At 36.4% G+C, this 25,298-nt stretch overlaps 1 protein-coding gene across 4 annotated transcripts in view; it reads left to right on the top strand.

The window, feature by feature from the left end:
- The window catches only part of trx (trithorax), a 91,244-nt gene that overhangs the window by 36,539 nt on the left and 29,407 nt on the right, over positions 1-25,298 (top strand). For 3 of the 4 annotated variants that reach the window (XM_067778370.1, XM_067778361.1, XM_067778365.1), the window contains exons 2-5: positions 14,979-18,316; positions 22,654-23,836; positions 23,899-24,246; positions 25,075-25,251. In XM_067778370.1, coding sequence (XP_067634471.1) covers positions 16,793-18,316; positions 22,654-23,836; positions 23,899-24,246; positions 25,075-25,251 — 3,232 coding nt within the window. In that variant the 5' untranslated portion in view covers positions 14,979-16,792. Of the gene's footprint in view, positions 1-7,631; positions 7,665-14,978; positions 18,317-22,653; positions 23,837-23,898; positions 24,247-25,074; positions 25,252-25,298 lie in introns of those variants that run through there. The other variant, XM_067778367.1, reaches the window with a different exon arrangement.

The raw sequence follows: 25,298 nt of genomic DNA, 5'->3' as shown, positions 1-25,298 counted from the left end.
CTCCATCTTCGTCTCATTCTATCTCTTTCTCAATCTCCTTCTCTCTTTTCTCTTCTCTCAATTTCTTCTCATTCTTCTGCATCCCTTATTGCCTGTCCCAGAGGGTGATATGTATTTTATTTCAGTTCCAGTTCCAGTCCCACTCCGAGTCTCAGTCCCAGTCCTAGTCCAAATCCCAGTCCCAGTCCGTCTATGGAGAATATATTACTCTGTACTAAAGCACTCAACAGCTTTCATTTGATATCCATATTATATAAACACTGTCTATGAAAATTACCCTCTACTAAAGCACTCATCAACAGCTTTCATTTGTTAAATTACACGGAAGTATATCCGCGCCACCTGAAAATGTGAGTGCCGGTGCGTATACGTAACATTTTATTATTACGTATAAAAAAAATAAAAAAAATGCAATAAAATAATATTGCGACTGTAAACTGAGATATAACCTATCCTATATTTCAAGTTAGATCGAACTACACACGGGGTGCAAAAAAAAATTCAAAATCGGTTCAGTAGTTTAGGAGTCCATCGGGAACAAACACAGTGGCACGTGATTTTTATATATTAAGATGAAAAACCAACTTCAGACCTAAAAGGACTTCATCTTAAGCTGGAAATTTTTTATTTTTATTTTTGAGAATTAACATAGTCTACTTCCCAGTCTGCGTCGTGCTCTTGAAACTACCGATGCCTATGAAAATACTTGGGAAAATCTGTAACCTACTAATAAAAGTTGTTTGTATCTCTTTGAGTTGCTTTAGTTGCGGATAGTGTGCGGTATTTTTCAGTTAAACTGAGATTTGTAGACAGTGCTTTTCTACCTAGACTCGCGGCCTGACCTCTATACTTTTGCTGTCGCCAGCTATTCAACTTGCCAAGAAAGTTTCAAAAAATGGTCATGAAAACATTTCGTAAACAATCTCGAAGTAATCAGTAGAATGTAGTCCTGATATAGGCCCAAATTTAAGAAATTATCATTTTAAGTATCCCTAAGTGATCCAGGAAATAAAATCAGAAATAATCCCGAACTAGGCTAAACAATATACCAGAAAACAGCTCCCAAAGAATTTCGAAATAGGAACAAAAGTAATCGCAAAATGATTCCAAAATAGCCGGCATAAAATCCATTAAACAATCTCTAAATTATTCGAAGATTGGCCCATAAACACTCCTGAATTGCTCCCAAAATGGTCTCAAATTATTTATTGAACGATCCCCAAAAATGTTCCGAAAGCAGTGCGAAAATGACTAGAAGTGGGTTACGCAATAAACACAAAAGCAACCAAGAATTGCCCTCAAAATGGTCGCTAAACAATTCCCTAATAGTCCCATATAGATTCTTGAAGTAATGTATGTCTTAATGTTCCAGAGATAGTCACGGATAGAGCGTGAAAACAATCCTGATATGCTCCCCAATTCATCGCAAAATGGTTCTAACAAGATCCCGAAAAAAGGCCCAAAGTGATCCGAGAAAAATCCCGAAATGATTGTGACTGCTTAATTTTCCAAAATTGCTTGTACTTCGACTTAGAACATATGCATTTGACCCCCAAAATACTTAACACATTAATGCTTGGGTTTCACTTTGTCAAATTTGACCACAAACTTGGCAAATATCAATGAAAACGGCCTGCCATACATCGTCCAATAAGTGAAACGGTTCATTTGTTAACATGTTGGCAAGTTTTTTTTTTTTTTAGTCAATAGGCGATCCATCGACTTCGAATCAGTAATATGACAAAATGGAATGGAAAACCACGCATAAGAGTTATAACTTTTAAATAATATTTAAAAGGAAACTAAAACCATGGGCGGTGGACCCCTATTGCAAAAAAACATAGTGTCGGTACAATTCTTTTAGCCGTTTTTGGCATTGAAACATCCCCTTTTACCTTCCCATCCCATTTAACAAGTCAGAGTCAGTAAATCCTTGCAGGCTGTTAGCTATATTTTCGGTAAATGTCGACCAAATCCGTCCAGCCCTTCTGACGTCATTAAACCACAATCTTTACCTTTAAAAAAAAGTCCTTTCCTTAATTCAGTCAAGACGTGCTTAATTCCACAAAAGTAACAGTTTTATCAAAAAAGGAACTGTGACAATTTATTGAGCGCTTTTTTAGCAGCATGAAATCTCGTACCTTTTATGCTCTTTTTTTTAAATTTTTTTATTTGTGCATTTTGCAATATTTTCCAAGCGGTTTATTACTTATTTTGATGCCTTGCGGGGTTAAATTGAAACAAGCGAATTGCTCGAAAAACCGAAATAATCGCATCATTGGGGACCAACAACAACTAAATCCAATAATCATTCTGTCATATTAGCAGAATCTTCAATCATCGTAATTAAATTCCCTGCCAATGATGGAAAGCAAAAGCTGGACAACAAGAAAGCGAGACATAGCGCAACGCAATGCGACGATTTGAAGAGCAACCATGACCGCACAACAGCAGGGAACTTGACACCGCACACTTGCGGCTGTCATGTCGTGGCCAACAAACAGCATTTCCGTTGGGAGAACCAAATCGGGTTAAGCCAAGTAAGATGTGAGATATTGTTGCCTAACTTGTTGTTATTTTGTTGTTGCTTTCCTTGCTTGCGACCCATATTTGCTGCGATACAGTTAATAACAAAAATGCGTCTAGAGATGAGCAAAGCTATTTGCATACAAATTGATATGATGAGAAGAGAGAAATATAGAGCAAAGGTGTAGTTGCCTGTTTGTTTTTCTATATATGTATATTTTGTTTGTTTTGCATTCATTTAACGAAATTTTATTGATTAATTTTTACAGCCACCGTAGTGTGATGGTAGCGTGCTCCGCCTATCACACCGTATGCCCTGGGTTCAACTCCCGGGCAAAGCAACATCAAAATTTTAGAAATAAGATTTTTCAATTAGAAGAAAATTTTTCTAAGCGGGGTCGCCCCTCGGCAGTGTCTGGCAAGCGCTCCGATTGTATTTCTGCCATGAAAAGCTCTCAGTGAAAACTCATCTGCCTTGCAGATGCCGTTCGGAGTCGGCATAAAACATGTAGGTCCCGTCCGGCCAATTTGTAGGGAAAAATCAAGAGGAGCACGACGCAAATTGGAAGAGAAGCTCGGCCTTAGATCTCTTCGGAGGTTATCGCGCCTTACATTTATTTATTTTATTTAATTTTTACAGAGCATCCGAGCTTAATTCCAAAGAAGAGCTGCTGTTGTTGCTAGGAGAGAGAAGCAGAATCCTCACCATTTTATTACGTAATAGGCACGCAAAAGCGTGCCATGACGGCGAGAGAGCCATTCAATCTTAATTATAATTGGCTATCGATTTGCTCAAAACCCCCGCGTATACCTCTGCTGATTTTGTATGTACCCTCCCCTCGTAGCCTAGCTTTTGGCTTTTTTCGCTTGTAGATTTCTTTGCGTGTCTGCTGTCACTGGGCTTTGCGTGTTTTGGCGCCGTTTGCTTGCTTGTTGCTAATCGCCATTCACTGTCTGTTTAAAGGCCTCAGCGCTGCTTTTTCCCAATGATTAATAACAAATTTGATTCAATTTTATTTATGTGCCTATTTGTCATTTTATACAATTAAATTGAAGCGATTATACAGACATTAATGCAGTTGATACACTTGCGTGTAAAAGAGCAGCAGTTTTATTTAAAAAAAACTTAGATGTATTATATAAAGAAAACTATGTAAATAAATTTCGAAAAAGTTTTCGAAAAAATTGTAATTAAAAATCTTCATGAAAGTTACCAAATACTCGTTTAGAACATTGTGGATAAGACAAGTGTTATAACTTCTGCAAAGACGTCAAAATTACAAATAGAATGGATCACCTGATTTTTAGTTGATTATCGCTGTCTCATTCTGTATATCTGTCTATCACCCGCTGAAGAGAGTCGGCCCTGTGCGCCGGCATATTGAACACCCTGTCAAAACGCTAAGAAGAAGCCATATTGAACATCCTGTCAGGCAGTTGACGGATAAGATATCACACTTGTTTTATCCGCAATGGTTTAGAATTTTAGGTAATATGCAGTTTTATAGTCCTGTTTATTTCGTTCTCACAAAGTACAAAGCATGAAGTCTCTCAAAACTTTTTTTCGAATGTGGTTTACAATTTGTGTATTTTTAAAACAATCTTTTGGCCGTTTTTTTCAAGTAATCTGTAAGGTTTATCTGTCCAATAAAAACATTTTTTTGAACATGATTTGTTTTTATATGGAACATGAATGGCCCTTGGTTTTTATATTGAATACTGTAAATAAAGATTTGTAAACACTTCTCAATTTTTAAAAACTTTTTCGAAATTGGTTTGCATGAAGAAAAATGTACTTAACTGGTTTGCAAATCGTGTTTGCCGCTAGTTTTATACTCACAGCTGTACGTGTATTAATGTAAAATACATATGTACATACATATATGAATATTTTGCTCACGCATCTTTTAACCATTTCGACTCATCCGATCGCATATATTATACAAAAATTTTGGTAGATATTGCGCCAGAAACACGAGTCCAGTAAATACTGATAAGCTCTAAAATGGCCCATAAACTTGAGTTTATGGCGCTATGTGAATGAAATGTTCAGGAAAACGTTACCGATGTGACCAGTCCTTTGCCGTTTAGGCATCTATCCCCATCAAAAGTCATTCTATCAGGTGTTCTTTTTTTTCATATTATTAATAATAATAACTTGGTGCAATGTGTCATCGAGGAAATTTAGGGGCCCACAACTAAGGGATGCAATGGGCCAGATTCTTAAGGAAATTTAAAGTGTCCATTGTGGACAAAACTCTTTGGGAAACAGGGCATCCGTATACTGAATTTCGACGGATACATCAAAATTTTATGACGGGAAAATGGGAGCTGGTAGCTATGAGCCGAACTTCAAGAAATCGAAACCAACGGAATGCTACCCAATAATTTTTAAGCAGAAATTTATGCATTATCCACGATGAGGCAGCCTTACGTGCCTTGCAATCTTATACAATTACTTCTAGGTTAGTGGATCAACACACTGGAGTCCCTAATGATCTGGGAGCCAAAAAGTTTTATTAGGACAGGAGCCCGTCGGGGACGGGGCACCTCTCTGAAGAAGACAACGCTAACTTCACATCTAGTTGGCGTGCCACTCGATATTTTCTAAAATATAGTCGCAGCAATTTTATGGTTTTACGGATAAATTACGGCAAATTCACGGCAATTTACCCAATGGTTAATTTTTTTCCACGTAAATGTTGTCTTGCCAACTTCAGAGAGGTTTCGCGGGCATCAGGAACATAAAGGTAATGAACAGGCAGACTAGCTAGCCAAGCAGGCAGCTTTAGCAACATTCTATGGTACAGAGCTCTTCTGTGAACTCACAAAGGCACACACTGGAAAAACCGTAAGTAACTGGAAAATAGAGTATCTAGTTCAGAGCAAACTGGATTGAATGTCCAGAAGAAAGGTAGACCAAATTGTTTATACTCATAGCAACGATACTATCAGCATTAATCGTAGCAGATACCACCTACAAACTCTCAATGAAAACAATAAGGGACACTGTAGTCCACAATATCACCTAAATATATTAAGCCACACTCATACACAAATATGTTGCCTATGTGAGCTGAAGGATGAAACGCCGGTGCACATTCTCTGCAAATGCGTCGCTCTGGCAAGGCGGAGACTCTCCTATCTAGGCGGCGTGACTCTTTATCCCATTGCAGTATGGAGTAAAAAGTCTGAGAGGTACTCAAATATATAAAAAGCCTCACGCAGAATAGATCTAAATAAAGGTCGCAGTACATCGAGGCCTAATAATAATGATTGAGAAAAATGCCATATTAGTTCTTCAATATGGATTATCTACTCCAGTTTTAGCTTTGCTTGTAAAGTCAATTTTCGAAATTTCGGAGAGTACTAACTATCTCATCTAAAGATATTCTTGGAACAAATGCTAAGTTTGCACGTACTTCAAAACTTTTCTGAAATATTGATGTATATTGAAACGAATTTCCCTCGTCCTTTGTCAAATTTGGTTTAGGCGCAATCCGGGCCCGTATGAAGTTCTGCGATCAGTGACTGAAAGCATTTTCACTCAAACGATCATCGATCGTAAAACGTAATACGGGCCCTGTTTTGGCGCAATGCCATTTGTCGTTCTAGGATAAATTAATAAATCAATATATTTTTGTTTGTTTTTTCCTTCCAAAGGGTTAAATTGTATGTATGTTAGAATAACATTGAAGTAAATTTAGCTCCGTTAGCTGAGTGCTTGTATACAAATGATTTAAACTAGATTAGATATTTATGTTTGTTTGTTTAACGGTGTGTTCAATTTATACTTATTATTTTAAGAACTCATGAGCTTAACACTGGCTTATAATAATTGAATATTCAATTATTATGTCTTTCTAAGAGAAACCGAAAAGAAAGAAACATTTACTGGCATATTGCGATCGTACCAAAAACCGAAAACCGCCATGTCATCATCATCAGGCAATTTCGTAATGTTATCAAAGGTTTCCCCGATATATGCCACTAAATGTTTCTTTCCTTCTTTTCAGTTTCTCTTAGAAAAACATAATAATTGAATATTCAATTATTATAAGCCGCTGTTAAGCTCACGAATTCTTAAAATAGATATTATCTTTATAGCTTATAAACTCTTGGCTTCTGCAACTTAAAAATTTTGCAAATATAATACGAAATATTCAAAGTAGACATGAGGTAGCCAAATCCAATACGATTCATAGCCACAATAGAAGACATTACAAAAAACTTAAAGGAATAAATTATGAATATTTCAAGGGTACCTGCTCGTTTCGTCTTACAATGTATATACAAGCCTCCAAATAATAACAAAATGAATATAATTACTTACTAAATCATGTCTGTTATCATACATAAAAGGGAATGTTACTATCTCATATTTGATTTTTTATCACCGATTTCCTTATGTGCTATTGTCCTTCCACTCAACTGCACACCCCATCACCCATTAGCTTATTAAGTCAAGAGCACCAAAATCAACACAAATTTTGGTGTTAACTTTTTATTGATTACATTTTCTTTTTGTCTGTGGTACTTGAGTGAGGCTCGTAACATGTTTTTGCATAATTGTTAATGATGGTGGTGGATAGAAAGAAGTGTGCGTGTAACAAATGATAATAAAATAATGTTTAGTGGTTGTTTCAAAAGGGTGCACACACACCCCTTAAGCTATTTATTATTTATTTTGTGGTTGAATCTCAACAGCTCAACAAGCTCACCGCTTAGCATGCTCAATGGGTATTATTCAATGAAGATGTTTTTAGTAATTGTGAATAATGCATTGTAAAAACACTTAACTATTATCTATGTACATTTATAAATGCATCCAAGTGTCACAAATAATTTGATCTACAGTGTTGTATTATATAAATCTTCATCATTAATTGGCGCTTAACCGCTTAGCGGATTTCTGATAAAATCGCTACCAACTGTAATATATAAATTACTCGAATAACAACTAAGGAAGTGCAAGTTCGGGCGAAACCGATTATTATATACACAGCGTGTGGTCTCATATATACATATATTGGGGTTACATTTAAAGAGAAATGTCACGAACATCTATTGATATGGAGGCTGAAGTATAAAACGTATACATTGAAAGAAAAACGTTGGTTAAAGCAATAGAATTACAGGTCAGTTCAACCGTTACTTTTGTAAATCTTTATCCAACGCAAATAGCTGTTGAATCAACTTCGCACAAACTGTTGATTCTAAATTGTCCGTTTCATTCCACAGTCAAATCAACAAAAAGAAGTTCATGAAAAGTATGCCACAGCTCTGCTACAAAGAAAAAATCGCTATAAATTGCCCCGCTACAAATTTTCCTCCTTTTTCTAATTAAAAAAACTTGTTTCTAAAGATTTTGATGTTGCTTTTTCTAGGTCTTAAACCCAGGATTTTCGGTGTGTTAGAGCACGCTACTATGGCCTCCTAGATCTGCTCTGTTAACTAATGATTTTTAATGGCATTGTAAGGCCCACTTTCAGAACGGCAAGTTAAATTTTTAACTCGGAGTTAATCTGACATTGCAGGATAAACTCATACAGTTTTTACACATTTTTTAAATCAAGCTAAAATATAACTTGCCGTTGTGCAAGTGGGCCTAAGGATACCAATGAAAACTGTTAAAATAACAGATTTCCGTCAACATTAGAATAACATGGCTATTGCTAAAACAAAGGTTTCTATGGCACGATAGTCTTAAGAACAAAGTAGATAGTGGGCGCCGTGAGCATAAGTTTCTCTTTAAAATTAGCTCAAGCCGATGCATAATATTTACAGTTGTTCGCTATTGAAATTACCAATAAAAAGATTGATTGAGAATCTGTCATTTTCCGAGCTCTCGAGTTTCGCCTAACTCAAAAAGGGCGGAACCACAACCATTTAAAACAATTGTTTTTTTTTTTTTCGTTGGATTTAGGGTTCGATTTGAGTTAGGATTTGAAAGTCCTTAATTTTTTTTTATATGGGGCGGGCCACGCACATTTTCAAAGTTTTACTACATTTTCAATTTAGCGTAATAAAGGCAACCCTTTTTCTAGTTTTATCAATATATCGGCCTTTGGTAATGAATCATCGCATTTTTATCCGTTTTTCGAAATTGCGACATCGAGTGGGCGTTATATCATTCGATTTGGCCCATCTCTCGGCCAACGTGGAGTGGTGGTAGCGTGCTCCGCCTACCACCTCGAAGGTCCTGGGTTCAAATCACGATCCAAATTGGAACATAATTTTGGGCAAAATCTCCTGTAAATCGCGCCAAGTATTTTATTTTCGGCACATCTTCAATACCAATCTGTTCTGGGCTTAAATAAGCCAGTGTACAAAGTTTCGTAAAACTAGCTCAATTCTATTTCCATAAGTGGAAAATTTTACAAACCTTACTACCTTTTAAAATACGATTTAAAAAAAAAATATTCTGCCCTTTCAATCCATTATTCCCATATTTTAATGTCTGAGCTTTACGTGTTGAATTAATTAATTCTATTTTTAATATAATATCTGTATAGGTTTTTATACGCTGGTGCATTCGTGTTTACACATGCAGTAAGAACAAAAGCACAATTTTTTAACATAGCTGCACACCAGTTTTAAACCGAACCGCCGCTTTGTTTGAACTTTGAGCCGAACCACGTATCGAACGAAGCTTTTTATTTAAATCAAATAGGCAATCAGATTGAATAATGGTGCTGAAGATGGCACAATGCCGAAACCTCCATTGGGTCAAAAGCAAATTTGAAAAGAATTGCATGAATTCGTTCCAATAATCTAAGCTAATCTTTGAAATTTGCTTCAAATACTAATCAAGCAATTTTCACGCAACCGAACCGGCAATTGAAAGTCGGATAAATATGGCCCTACAAGTTTTTCTTAACTGGCTTGAATCACTGAACCGAGAAATGTTTATGTTTGTTTTTATGGTTTGCAAGCCTGGTTTATGGTACATATATGCCGTCCTGTTTGTGTTGTAAATCAGCAATTAAAATTCTGTATAATTGCCGCTTTGAATTTACATTAAATAACTTGACTAATTATACAAATGCACACAAGTAATTACATACACATCATGCACATATGTATGTATGTATATACCATGTACATCGGGAACTTCGTGATGCTAATCCCCACAGTTTGCTTTACTACGTTGAACAGCGAAATCATTATATTAAGGGTATTCATCAAACTAAGCCAGCGGTTTGGCAGTTAGACAAAGGAGTAGATGAAACGCAAAGCCGCACAAAAATCAACTTACCTTTCACCTATTTGAACCAGGTCACAGGGCGCACAACATACTGAATTTTTATTATGTTTTCTATAACAAATGCGAAAACAAAGTATAAAAATGTTCCAGTTTAGAAAGACATTGAAGCATACGAGCAAGCTTATAGTTCGGAGAGAAGAGGCCTGCCAAATATGACAGACTATTTCGTGCGACAACTGCCCCTGTGCGCGCCACAAAATCTTCATTTCCTCCAGTGAGGAATAGGTTAGGACCCTGCTGGAGCAGTGGACGAGTTGACCAGTTAACTGGTTCATGCATAAGTCGAAGTAGAAACGAAAGATTGAGAGAGGTGGTTTTTGTCTGGATATGGATGTAAGCCACAAGTTCAAGCTGACTGATAACTGTGGTGTGTGGTATCCAGTGCTACTACGGTTAGAGAATTTAATATCTGCCCGGATACACCAGCAGCCGTCGAGTGATGTCTGTCTGGTAGTACCTAACCTCGCTTGTTAAAAGGTTAGGATTCTGTCGTTCCGCTTTCAATTTATTTATCAAACGAAATGTGGATTTAATGTGACTTGAACCTCTGGTACCTATGGCATTGTAAATCAGCACACAAATCCAAATTGAATTACACAAAGCAATTGTGTTACTATGCCATTTGCTAGATTTGTCGAGTACCCGTATTTTGTATTTTATCAAACCACTTTACGCTGTCTGCTTGTACATTTTGTTTTACCCTTCTGGTTTCTTACTACTGGTCTTTGTCCGTCTGATTTATGTATTTAGGTATGAACTCCTTTAGTATTTATCCATTTGTATACATCCCTCCTTCGATAGCCTTTCAAAATTACTCACATATGCCAACTCTTGTTTGCAGCGCATGTAATGAAATTGGACATCCCTCAGCAACAGTCTTAGTTAGCACCGCGAAGCAATAATAGCTGCTTGTACTGGCCAAGTCAATGATAAAAACTATGAAGTAAGTGACTGTTGAATGAGCTGAGAAGACGGACCACCAGTCAGTCACTCAATTCTCTAAGTAAGTAGCTTAGTTTGGTTGTTGGTTAGAAGAAGATGAAAAAGGAAAAATCGCGTACAGTTTTTAAGATGCAAAAAAAGAGCACTAAATCAACCAACAGTAACTGGACAGCCGGCCGGCTCACACAAAGCGTTCAAATAGCTAACGTACATACATACATATATACATTCTTCATACTTGATGAGCAGCTGTGGTTTGGGTCAGTTTGTTTGTCTATTTTTGCTGTCAATTACACTCGTGTTGCCGTCGTTTCCAGTTCAGCGAGCATAACCCGTTCGTTTCGCACACATTTACCTAACCCAAGTAGCACCTAAGCCAATAGACACTTTCATTTCTTTTTATTACATGGTTTGTTTGTTTTGCTTGAATCCTTTTCAAATTTTGCTAGATGGGGGAAAAGATAACTGACATAAATTCAATCACAGCTTTACACGCCTTCACAGTGCATTGACTCATACTTAAGTACGCATACGAGCGCAGCGTTGGGTGTAACTTTGCAGATACAAGATTATTTATATGAACAGCTAACAAACTTGGTTATTTAAGTACCCACTTCTAATTCTAAAACTCTGCTGTTACTCACCCACCTGGTAGTTGCAGAATAGGAGCAACGATTTTTGCATGTACAACCTACCTAAGTGTTGGCTTCGAGAAAGCTCCACTTCATCTTATATTAGATGCTGCTGTTGAGCTCTCCACCACGCACGCATTTCTCTCATACCAATCAGTAAATATTGGCTGAGCGACAAAAACTTCGGCAACTTTAATAAGAAACAAAAAAAAAAAAAACAGCTAAGAAAGTTTAAGTTTGAAACCGAGCATTATATACCCAGGTGTGTGCTGTTACACATATATTAAGGATAAATATATACAGAAACGTCACACGAACATACACAAGAGGCGATCACCCCTATTCTGCATAACAAGTCCGTTTCAGTTCTCCGCTCCGCTTGAACTGAAAGTAGGTATCCTGAGTTCCGCTTGAATTGAAAGAAGAAGACGAAGAATGAACGAATTTTCGAAATTAGCTGTTTTTGAGAAATTGATGAAATTAGAACACAACGGAATGAAGAAATATTTGTGAAAACTTTATAAATTAGTGAATATTTCGTTATTTAACATAAATAAATCATGGGAACATTAGCGTTGCAGTTTTAATTGAAGAGGCAGAAAATGCGTCGCACAATGTAGACGTGAGAGTGGAAAGACGGAGATTGAGGGACATCAGTGATCCATTCAGGATGAGCGATGAATTTTAAGTTGCTTCATACATGTTAAATATTTTTAGATTCAAAAAAAACTTTAGTTAAATAAAGACGCATTTAAGTATGTCTTCGATATATTTGATGCAAAAGTTCCTAGAAATACTTTAACTTCCTTAACCGCAATTAACCGAGTAATAGCTGCTTTGAGGGTTTTTGCTGAAGGCAGCTACCAGTATGGTGTTGATACAGATTACAATGTGGCGATGGGTCAGTCAACCTTTTCCAAGTCACTATCCTATGTGCTGGATGTAATGGAGCGACGGTTTTGTCCAGAGTGGATAGAATTTCAAAACAGTGAGGAGGGAAAACTGCAAGCGAAGCAAGATTTTTATTCTAAGGATGCATTTCCAGGTGTAGTAATATGCGTAGATGGCCTTTTTGTGCAATGCCTCTTTTTGTTGACAGCATTTCTAACAATTTTTCATATTGCTCTGGTGTTGTACTTCTTGCCCTGCAAAACCACAAAAAATAAAGTTTGTTTTAAAATAATTTTTATAAACATTAATGTATATTTTGCTTCTATATTAAAAAAAAAAAAATGCGTTTAAATCCCGCGAAAATAAAAATCAAAACAATCTCCGTCAACTAATTTGCAACTGAGAAAAACGGAACTCCGCTCGTAGTGTAGGATACTTCAAATCGAGACTTTCGAAGTTGGACTGAATGAAAACGAAATGCAGGATAGCAAAGTTACCAAACTGAGAAAATTTCAGTTCAGTTCGAAGTGCAGGGACTGTAGAAAGTAGTTGCAGTAATAATCACAATGTCCTTACCAAACTTCGTTAGAATTCTTCGAAATTTTCGATATCGTGGGTGTAAAGTACGATTTCGGTTATTTTCAATACCAATATACCATGATTTCATATAAACTCGTATTTTAAAAGTGAAGATATCGAATAAAGATGGGCGGACGGTTGAGTATAAAAAGTTGGCGTTGCTTTAAATTGATTTCGCCTACTTACCAAATAAACACCGTTTGAAAACAACGGCTTGCTAATTAAAAAAAAAGGTTTTTTTAACATTAAAGTTAAAGCTTTACAAATCAAATGCTTCGCAAAGCAGCAACCCCAAAAAATTATTATCCTTTTTACAAAAAATAGTTAAATGTATGTATAGCAGCCCCTTCCTCTCTAACTATTAAGACAATCAATCAGATGTTGGGCTTAACCAAATATGTGCCTATTTTTGAAAAAGCCATATTATCTTTTGTTGTAAATGCAGCAAAAAATCATTTTTTTAATTTTTTTGCTGTTCTTCTATTTGATGTAAATTACTTAAAATAATCTACATATTTTTGATTGTCATTTGTTACATTGACAATAAAATCCAACTCATCGAGCAAAGCGTACAGATTTTTGACTCCATTACGCACTCAATAAAGCAATAATGAGGTAATTAGTTATGAATTTGAATATTGTATGAAAGATTGAGTTCAATAAGGGTTTGGCTAATTATTTCATTCAGCCTATTATTAATCATAAATCAAAAATCGTTAAACCTATCGTAACAAAATTCGGCAGAGAGGTTGCCTTTACTATAAGGAATGCTTTGAAGAAAAATTAACGAAATCGGTTAAGGACCACGCCCACTTTTATATAAAAGATTTTTAAAATGGTCGTGGACGAATAAAATAAGCTTTATCTTTGCAAAAAAGAGCTTTATATCAATAGAATTTTACTTTATAAATTGAATTATAACATTAAATTGGAAAACACTAAAATTTTTGAAAATGGGTGTGGCCCCTTTTAAGACTAAGCAATTTTCTATGTTTCGGGAGCCAAACCTCGAAGAAAAATTTACTTATCGTAACAAAATTGGGTAGGTACACAAATTTTCCTTATAGCAGAAAATATTTCTAGTAAAAATGGACGGGATCGGTTAAAGACCACGGCAACTTAGATATAAAACAAGTTTAAAAGGGTCGTAGACTAGAATAATAAGCTATAACTTAGCAAAAAATAGTTTTGAATCAATGATATTTCACTTATCAAGTTTTACTGTAAGAGGAAATGGGGAGACATTTTTCTTTTAAATGGGCGGTGCCACGTGTTATGTAGAAAAGTAATTTATCTCAAATGAAATGTACAATTAAAGCTCACGCTGAGTATATAATGTTCGGTTACACCCAAACTTAGACACGTTTACTTGTTCAAATTTCATTTTTATTTTTACCAATTTTTTTATGGAAATTTTTTTTCTTAAGATGGTGCTAATTTTAAATTATTTCTCCTCGGTATGTTCAGGTGTGATATGTTTCAAGTATTGAAAAGTTATAATGAGAACAATTCGAAAATTTACGATTTTCCATGAAATACTTATCTGGCCGAATTTCATATAGAGTGATTAACTAAAAATGGGCGAAAAAAACTTGAGAATGTTACATACCGTCAAATTGAATTAAGGTTTGACTCTTCAAACATTTTTTTTTTATAAAGCGCGCGTGCTCTCTAATCGGTTTTGCTAATATTCACCTGAACTTTCGATATAAAAAAACAAACCTGTCAAATTTAACATGTTTAGTTTTTCTATTATCAAATGTAGGCAGACACGCCTATTTTCAAAAATTTCACTAAGTTTATGCATCAAACAAAAAATCAATTGGCTTGCAAGTTTTACCACTTTACCAGTATTTGTTAATGATGTATTTTAATTTTTCATATTTCCGTTCCTCGAAAATTTCGATATCGAAAAAGTGGGCGTTATTTTATACTCTGATTTCGCCTTTCTTCCATACCATTTCTATTATGTGTGCTTATAACCAGATTTTATAAAGATATCATAATTTTTGCTCAAAGTTATATAAGCTGCGTACAAGTACAACAGGGTATAAAAAATCATATACCTACAAACTATTAAATTAAGATTTTTAACGACCTTTTTCTGAAATCTAACGAGTCGTTTTTCACTCTTTTTGCAGATATATTAAAATTGCGAATATGAAAAATGCACAGCATGAAAAGTGGCAATAACGAACAGCTCAAAACAAAATCAATTTCTCCCTAAACAAAGTAAATAACTGAAAAATTCACTAAAGGGTTACAAACAAAAAAGAAACATGTAAATAAATTATGTATAAAATGTGAGACAAAAGATAAAAACATTAAACGAAAAATGCATAAGCGCAAGCGAGTAAAGTGAATTTTTTTAGGGGATAAATAAAGAAATCAAGCTCAGCGACAAAACAAAGAATAAAATAAAAAACCACAAAGATATAGTAACTGAAAATAAGTAGCAACAATTTAGTAAACACAAAAAAAGCACGAACATCATCCCATTCCTTGTCCAGTCAGTCTCTCCCAAATACAGTGTTTGTATGTCTAGTCCCCTGTGGAACCACAGGCGGTGCAATATACGAAGCGAACAAGAAACGGGACACACAGTCGAGAATATAAAAAGGGGGAAAATTAAAAAAAGAGAATACAAAAACAAGCAGAAAACAATCGAATCAGCCGTAGAGCTGACGACTTCAACTGTCATAACTCCACGAAGAAGCTGAAAATGAAAACATTGGTGGAGTGTAGGGCAGAGCGCATAAGAAAACAAGCAAACACCACTTTCGAGTGATGAAAATTCAAGCTGAAAACAACAAAAACAAATCACATATTTAACGCGCAAGACAAGACAATATAATAAAACGAGCTACCAACACCACTTACACGAAAAAAATACAATGCCAAACAAGTAAACAAGCGTCGTCCCATCTTGGAACAACACATACATGACGAGCGCGAGCCAAGTAGTGCAGGAACCAATTTGCTACAAAAACAAGTTAAGAGCTACTAATACTTGGAGTGGTGCAGCAGCTGCAACGCGGCTGTGAAGAAAAAATGAAACTTTTCAAAAGCATTACTGAGCGTTGAAAACAGGTATTACGTACGTGTGGTTAAAAGGAAGGTAGAGGAAGAGCTAACCAAGAAGAGCGCCGATAAAAATAACAAGAGAACTAACAAAATAGTGGTGTGCAAAATAATGAGTAATTTTTATAAAAATTACACATGGTAAAGTGAGTGTGTAGTGTGAGAGAAACAAATGTTTAGATAGAGAGAGAGAGAGAGAGCGTGCTAGAGTGGGAGAGCAAACGTGTATGACACAAAGTCGGGTCAGAATTGAAAAAAAAATTTTCCCTTTTTACATTCGTTTTTGTAACCAACCGACTGGTGGTGTGGGTACTCAACAATTCCTGCAACCGCAACAACAAAAACAACAAGTTTTTCTGGTTGCTCTCAAAAGGTGTTAGATACGCAAGACGTAACCAACTTTTACAAGCAAAACTAGCTGCTAAGCAAATAAGTAAAACGCCAGTTTTGAATAAGAAACCAGCAATCACTAAATTATAATAAAAGTTTAAAATAAACAAAAGAAAAATCGAAACACGCACCAATTAAAAAAGGCAGCTGTCATCTTTATATATCCTGTACAGGAACACGCGCGTTAACATTCTCCTCAATCTATTGTTTAAGGAAAGAGAAAAATTTGAAATTTTTAGCTAACAAAGCATTGGTTTGTGTATCAGTTTGGCACATACCCCGGCGTCAGTTGCGCCATACGAACGTGTTCATATACAAACATATAAACAGGGTGGAAAAACTCGTAACTAAAACGCAGGACCGTCAACTTATTACGAAATACGACGGGATATCTACATAAAAATACCAACAACGTATTATAGTTGCTAGTTTACAGTGATTCTCTAAGCATAGGCGCTAACGCAAATGCAAATCTACAAATATTATGGGCCGTTCCAAATTTCCTGGAAAACCGTCCAAGTCGATAAATCGTAAACGTATAAGTGTATTACAACTGGATGAAGATGAGGCGACGACGGCGGCGGCGACGACAACAACAACGACAGAAACAGAAGATAACGTAAATGCTACTTCAACAACTTGTATTGGTGGTGATAAGCGCGGTGGCGGCGGGAACTGTGATGATGAAGACGATGGACATAAACGTAAGGGAGGTGGACGCAATGGTGGTGGTGGTGGTAGTGGCGCCGTTGGTGGTGGTGGTGGCGCCGTTGGTGGCAGTGGTGAAGCAGGCTCCAGCGAGGGTAACACTAATGGCGGCTCACGCAACGGACGCAATGTAAATGGCAGCAGTGGTGGTAGTGGCACTAGCGGTGGCGGTAGCACTAAATCTGATAATCAAACTGCCGCGAGGATCGCCGCAGTTACCGCTGAAAATTTACAAACTGCAGCCGAAACACTGAATAACGTCAGTAGCAGCAACAAAACCAAATGTCGCAGTAGCAACAGGAGTAAAAACAAGCACAACAATAATGCCGTATCAGCCACTGAGCATGGCGATACAAATAAATACAATGAGACTGCTCTTGATAACGACAACAAACACAATGAGCAAAATATAGACAATGTGAAGGATGAAGTGCAAGCGACGAGGTATTTGACAGCACCTTTGGCTGTGGACAATGAAAATTTCGATGGTGATTGTAATGATACAGCAACACAAAAGGCAAAACAAGAGCAGCCAGATACAGATATGGCGGCGATGGCACAAGAAAATGATGGCGCATATGAAGAAGAAGACGAAGATATGTGCGGTGAGGACAATAATGAGACCGACGAAGATTTGGGCAATGGCAATAATGGCTGCAGGGATGTTGATGAAGGTGCTGAAGATGAGCACGTTTATTATGATGATGATGATGATGATGATGATGACGATGACAACGCATCATGTACAAGTCGCAAATCTCAACAATCCGCTTGTTCAGCTCAATCTTCGTCGACAGCATCATCCGCCACAACAACAAAAACAACAGCATTTGCGTTTAATCGCAGTAAACGTGATGGAAGATTTAAAAACTTGAATCTTGCCAAGCCAGAGGTGATGTTGCCATCATCTGCAAAATTAAGGCAACAACAAAAAAATCAACTTAATTGCCCTTCCCCACCTCCAAGATCACCAACGATGAATGACAACGCCAACATAGCGTATAGCAAGCTTACCATTCCAACGACAACTTCGTCGTCTTCTACTACTACTGCTACCACAAATATAAAACGCGTAACAAATCCCTTCGCTGCTGTCGATGGTAAACTTTGTACGGCTGACACAGACGATGAAGCATCGTCGTCATGTATAATGGCCGTTGATGAGGTAATAAATAGCAGAGTTGGCGTTGTTGCGCACGATGATGAAGGTGCCAGTGACAGTGGTGATGACGATGACGATGACGACGGTGGTGCTGGTGATGGTGGTCATTGTGCTGCTGACAATGATGTCGCTCCAATGGTGAGTGTTTTCAATTGCATTTTTTCCCTTCCTTGCACAGGCATTTTTTATTTACATAGTTTCTTTCTTTTTTTTGTGCTTAAGTAGCCATGTATGTGTGTATTCTTATACTTTTATTAATATACTTAATGTGCTTATGTGTGCCATAAAGTTGTTGACAACCTTTGTTGATTCTACTGAAGAAGACTCCATCCCTTTTCATTTGTCAGTTTGCTTAATTTTAACAAAGATCTTTAGCCTTTTGCTTAGCTTAGCTATCCAACATTACTCGTAGAAAAGTTAATGAATTGTTTAAGAAAGCCTTGATGGGCAAGTAGCTTAATTTAAATTAGAATGCTCTCCTTGGATTTATTCACATCCTTTTACTGTTTCCATACTAAATTAAAATACTACAAGAATAGAAATTCTGATCTTCGTGAGACCGTCACGTTGCATTGAAATTTTCAAAAATTTTTGTGGCGCTCCTTTCTATTTATACATTTTTCTTTCTTATATGGGAATGGCTTAAGACCTTTAGCTGCTTTAATTATAACATACTTGCCTTTGCCACTTCTGCAAAGAAATAGAACACAAAATTTCTTTAAAAGAGAAATCCAAACTATTTTGAACCTCGAATGTACATATCGTTAGCTTAATTCACAGACACCTTCTCCGCCAGATTTTTCAAAACATCGTTTTTCACAGTCGGTAAACATTTGAAAGTGCTAGAACCAATGGCAAGGGAGTTATGTCACTTTTAAAAAGCCATATCTGCAAGTAGTAAATGTGCAAATAAAATGTTTTTTGCCTATCCTGTAAAAATTTTAAATTTGTTGTTAAGGGCCTTTGTGAATTAAGCTTGCGATACCCTTGAAGAGAATAAGATTAATTTCCCTAAGAGTTTATCAATATTATCTGGCGCTGTTGCCAATATAATAATGAGGTGTCGATCCTTTGATGAAATAAACCCGCTGAACCGTAACATTTGTAATTCCCAAATATTACATGCCAAAAGAGCCCGGCATGTCTTCTGTCGTCAGAGTAATACTGGGATTGTATGTTTTATACACAGAATGCTGCTTCATCAGTGATCGAGTGATGATCTTCTTTACAATGCTGCCCCTTAATTGGCGAAAAAGTCGTGTACCCTTTTATCAAATATTATTGGTCTACATAGGTCGAATAGACTAAGTCATAATGAAAATAAAATAATTTAAAAAAATTTTTAAGTTAAACGGTTTTATTGAAAACAATACTTACATGAAGTAATAATAATACTAAAGGCTAGAAAATAATTAGGTAGGTCCTAGGTACTGGTCATCACACCCCTCATTAATCCAGGGCGTTGATCAGCAATTAAATAAAAGCGTTGGGCGCGTGAAATTTCTAAAAATGTGAGGCGTTGCATAACCTGATTAAGGTTCAGTTGGTCTTATATATTTTCAAGTTTTTAGTTTTTATTTAATTGCCTATTATTTCTCATTCTATTTAGTTCATTTAAAGACTCATTATTACAAGGACTCTTTGCTGACAATTTGTTACAATCTAAGTCCTCAATACATAGTCCTTCCAAAGACTTTACTCGACTCTGCGCCACGTATGCTTGTCCCTACTCCAACTCCAAAATATTTTGATGTCACTTCTACCGGGCTGTATGTAATATTTGTTCCACATATGGACCACAAATACGATTTTTGTGAATATCTCGATCCTTGCGCCACCTAGCGGCGACTTTTTCCTTATTATTGCATTATCATCGGGTTCTGAACTATATTCCAAGTTTCAAGCTTGTACCTTATCGGGAAGTTACTTAAATTTCAATTATAAAACTCGTTCACAACGGCCGTGCATACGGCCGTGCGGCCCGCCTGTCAAGTCAAGCTGAATAAAACCGTTTAAAAAAGCTGCCCCCAGAGGGAAGAATAATCTAGAAATATCCATGAAATGGTTCCCATATAATCGTAAAAGCAATCCAAAAAACAATGCTTTACTATGATGCTTTAACTATGTTAAAAATATAAACCGTTTAACAGCAACAGTTTAACTTCTAAAGAAGCAAATTAAATTATTAACGACTACCGCACGCCAAATTATTAAATATTCGAAGACTCATCCCTCAGCTATCGTACTTTTAGACGACCTAAAGTTACATTGTAGTGTGCATACCGTAAGGAGTAAAAAAAACATCTGAATTGGCCTTTTTCGAAGTGGAGGGGCATTTTGTGAACAGAACGAGTGAAGGTTGTTTTGTACGGTGGTAAAGGCTCTCGGCAGTTCGTTAGACGCCCACCAAATATGGAATACCATCCGAGATACACTGCTAGGACGTTGAAGCATGGAGGATCCAGGTATTATGCTATGGGGATGTTTTTCATATCATGGTGTGGGGCCAATATTTTGTACAAAAACCATTATAGGCCAAAATGAGTATGTTAAAATAATGAAGGATCTTATGCTCTCATTCACCGAAAAAAAAAAATTCCACTCAAATGTGTACTACAGCAAGATAACGACCAGAGGCATACAAGAAAGTTGACAAAATTGTAGTTTCGGGACAATGGAATTGAGGTCATGGGTGGCTATTTTAATCTGCTGACCTCAATCCCATAGAAGACTTTTGGGCAGACCCTTAAAAAGCTGCATGGGATGCAGAACCAAAAAGCAGCCACGATCTGTGGGGTATAGTGCTCCTCGCATAACAGTCAATACGAAAGGAAAGATGTCAACGGCTCATAGATGCTGTGAGAAACCGATGTGCAGCAGTGAACAAAAATAACGGTCATGCTAACACCAAATACTAAATACCTATGCTAACGTTAGTATTAATACTAACGATTTAATACATATTTAAGAATTTTTGTATGTACTACTATTTTGTTGTTGGCGGTAATTTTCATGAAAACACATCTGAGGTTGACTTATTTTACTTATTTTTGCTAGTGTTTATGTATAAAAAAACTCTTTTGTCCCGATTTTCTAGTTATTAAAAAAAATGTTAGCCGTAGGTGCGCACTACTATTTGAGTGCTCGCAACTGTACTGGTAAAAAAACAAAGCTAATACCGAAGTGTTCTCGAAATTATAATCACAGCCAACATGTTCCCTTGTATTTTGCCAAAATCCGCAAAATTAGGAGACTAACGAAAAGTGAAAGTTCAAATGAAAATAGAAGGGTTAGCAGAAGGAAAAGAAAAAAAGAAAAAGAAGAAAGGAAAAGTAAACGTAAAAGGGAATGGAAGGGGAAGAACCAAAGCAAGTGTTGCCATAATCATATTTATGATGAATATGGCAGCGATGAAGAGAAGACGAAGATGTAAGCGTAACCTAGCGGGTTGAGGGCTTAGAACATCGTAAGAGGCTACTAAAAACCACATACTCAAAACGGGCGATGTTCAAAAAAAATCGTCCCGCGACAGCCGGACTAAGAGTAATGGGTACTAGTACCGGAACCTACCTGGACACATCCCTCACACTCCCCTAAACTTTCCTCAAAAGCTTTTGCTGTTGCAAAAAGAACCAGACGGAAGTTTAATATGGATGAGTAGCGTTAAATCTTTTTGTAGTTGTTGTAACTGCTACAGATAAGGCTACGGTTATGGTAACTGTAGCATTTAGGGCTGCTGTTATGGTGTGGGTCCGGCACTGTTAAGGTGTGGTCTGGTCCCGGCTACAGTCTGGGTAATAAATAAACAAACAAAAGCAACAAAACCCACCCCGCAAATTTATTTGAAATCGGTTTTATTTCAATTTGGTTAGTCTAATACATAGTATTGTTGAGAAACTTAAAGACAAAAACCGTGTTCTTTTTCGTCTTACACGTTTCGGTAGTATTAATACCTTCTTCCGGGCGTATTGAGACTGTGTTTGACATTGCTCGAGCTATACAGTCGAACTAATATTTTTAAAAATAAAACTTAATTACCCGAGAAACGCAAATATAGCTTTCAAGTTAAATAAATAAGCCAAGTATATGAGATAATATTTACTGTGTTGGGTTTAAAAATAAATAAATTGGAAGTACTTTGAAGGTGTGTGGCTATTGTAAATAAATAAATTGGAGCATACAAATTTTGTCACGCATGCATCCTTTCATAAGTAAGATAAGTATTTTTAATAAGAAAAAAACAGCTTTGTTTACATTGTTAAGTGCTTTTATACATTTCACCCCTTCACGTAAGCACAATGATCAAGCAAATGCAACAACAATGTCCTTTGCCCAACTCCAACCAATATCTGGCGCACTCTTCATGCCTCTGTTTATCTTTCATTTCTTTTACTATATACATACTTACTTACTTAAATATATTTACTCAATATTGTATGTTTGTTAATCAAATATAATTATTTGGCTCTTTTCAGAAACCAAATATAAAATCGAATGAAATGCCTTCAACCACTAACAACAACAGACACAAGCCCAGTGAAAGTGCGACAACAACAGATGTGAGGATCAATATTTGTGATTCAGGAAACGCAAACCACATTGATGAAAGCCACAGCAACAAGGCATCCTTAATATCAAGCAGTGCAACTACAGCGGCCATTGTTAGTAATGTATTATCTACATCATCATCGTCTTCATCATCATCATCATCATCAGGTGGCAGTAAACAAAAAAAGACAGTCACATTCAAGAATATACTCGAGACGAGCGATGATAAGAGCGCTGTCAAAAAATTCTACAATCCCGACAATCGCATACCGCTCGTTTCCATTATGAAGAAAGAATGCATGAATCGGCCGCTACTTTATTCGCGCAGTAGCGAATGTATTGTACGACCATCGAGGCTAACTGAAATACTCAAAAATAATTCCAATATTGACAAATTGAATTCCTTAAAATTTCGCTCCAACCACAATACAAACAGCACAGGAACTGCTAGTAGTGTTGCAAACATTGGATCTCTCGGATCAACTGCAACAACAACGAATCAAGCTGTCACATCAATATTTGGTGGTGCGAGACTGGCCTGTTCATTTGGCGCGCCAGCTACTTTTGCTGCTGAGGATCGAAAGCATGATATAGTGGCCTTTAGATTAAGCGAACCAACTACCACACCAACAATAGTCGACAACAATGTTCTTAGAAATGAAATAAATCCCAAACAAGAACAAAACGTTGAAGGCTCAGCAATAGCAGCTGAAACGCATACAGATGCAAACAAACCGAACTTTGCAGTAAAGTTAGGCGAGGAGCAACATACAAATGATGATGGCAACAAAGACGTAGACGACGACAATGAAGACGTAGATGAGGAGGAGCAACAAATTGTGGTTGATAAACATTTTGTACTACCGAAACGTAGCACACGATCCTCACGTGTTATTAAACCGAATAAATGGTTGCTAGAAGATGGTATTATTTGCAAAAAGGTTGCGCATGTTAAGACGAAACAATTTAACGCAAGTGCAACAGCAACAACAACAAGCACAAATACAATTCCAACCAACAGTGGAAGTAGTTGCGCACCGAAAAAGGAACAACAAAACTATTTCGGTTTGGTCAGCAATGAAGACGCAGGCATTAAAAGTGACGCTTTAGGTAACTACCCAATCATGGGTAAAGAAATAATTAAATTAATTCGTGTTTTAATTCATTTTTAGGCATCAAAATTTCCAAGGACAATAAAGCTTCTTTTGGCGCTACTCCTTTTGGTACGAATTTCTCTTCATTGAAGGCGAATAATTTTGTACTGCGTCAGCCACGTTTGCAATTTGATTCCTCGTTAACAGAGCGCAATGGTACAACGACTACTGCAACAATAATAACAAGAACAACAACAACACCCTTGAATAACACAATCCCAGCTCTAACAATATCGGTGCCCAAGACACTGACGCCATCAACGTTGTGTCTTAAGTCGCCTTTGTCGAGCAGCAACGTAGCGACTTCTGTTTGCCCATTTGGCATAAATAATAGCCCCAACAGCTTGCTCAGTAAATGCGCTTTAGGTAGGTGTATTTTTGTATTTAGAATGTAAAATTTAAAAAAATTTATTTAGATAATTATTATTATAATTTCATACAAACTTTATGAAATATTTTCTTAATTTTATTATTTCCTTTAATTTTGAAATTCTGTAAATAAGACTGTGCAAACGGAATGTTTTCGAAAGTGTTTAAAAATCTATATGAAAACTATATGTTGAACTATGTTGAAACTAACAAAGTACAAGTTATTAGTCTCACTCACATAAATTTTTGACAATTTTTTCCCCCTACATATTTCTAAAAACAAACCCGAAATGGTCCCAAAAACAATTTCGAAGTCGCAAGATGATACAAAAAACAATCCAGAGACAGTCATAAAATTAACTGCCAATACTTCGAAAGTGATCTCGATATAAGACGAAATAACCGGAATAAGAATCTCGATTAGTTCCTGAAGAAATTCGGAAATTATCGGGATATGGTCCCGAAAACCCGGAATGATTCTAAAACCCCCAAAGAAAATTAGAAATTATCCTGAAAAAGTCCCGAAACTATCCACAAACAGTCCCGAAAACAAAATAATTAAAAAGTAGCTTTTGGACTTGCTGTACTTTAAGTTTTTCGCAGAAAGGGATCTGTGTGTTATCCCTTTGTATAAAAATGCTAAGACTACTCCGTTGCAAAATCGCTGTTGTGCAGTGAACTTATTATAGCAATACAATTTTTCCATGTGCTTGACGATTCATTAAACAATCAAGCTTGTAATTGCATTTCATTCTTAATTCAATAGAATAAGTTTTTTTGGAAATACCTAGTTTCTTATATTGTTTCATCCCTTATAATTTACAGGCACTTCCAGCTCCTCCACATGCAGCGTCTGTAATACGCCAGTACATAGTAGCTCGCAACAACCCTTGAAGTACGGTGTGGTTGCATGCAGCGCTTGTCGCAAATTCATTTCAAAAATCTCAAAAAGCAGTTCAAATACAACGCTTAAAAGTTCTCAATTGCAGTGTAAATGCGATGGTAAATAGTTGAAAATTTTGCTTACTTCTTAGAAAGCATTTTAATAT

This window comes from Eurosta solidaginis, chromosome 1, assembly GCF_040869045.1.
Source record: "Eurosta solidaginis isolate ZX-2024a chromosome 1, ASM4086904v1, whole genome shotgun sequence".
NCBI lineage: Eukaryota > Metazoa > Arthropoda > Insecta > Diptera > Tephritidae > Eurosta > Eurosta solidaginis.
Note: the sequence above shows the minus strand (reverse complement) of the source record. Positions and strands in the feature narration are given on the sequence as shown.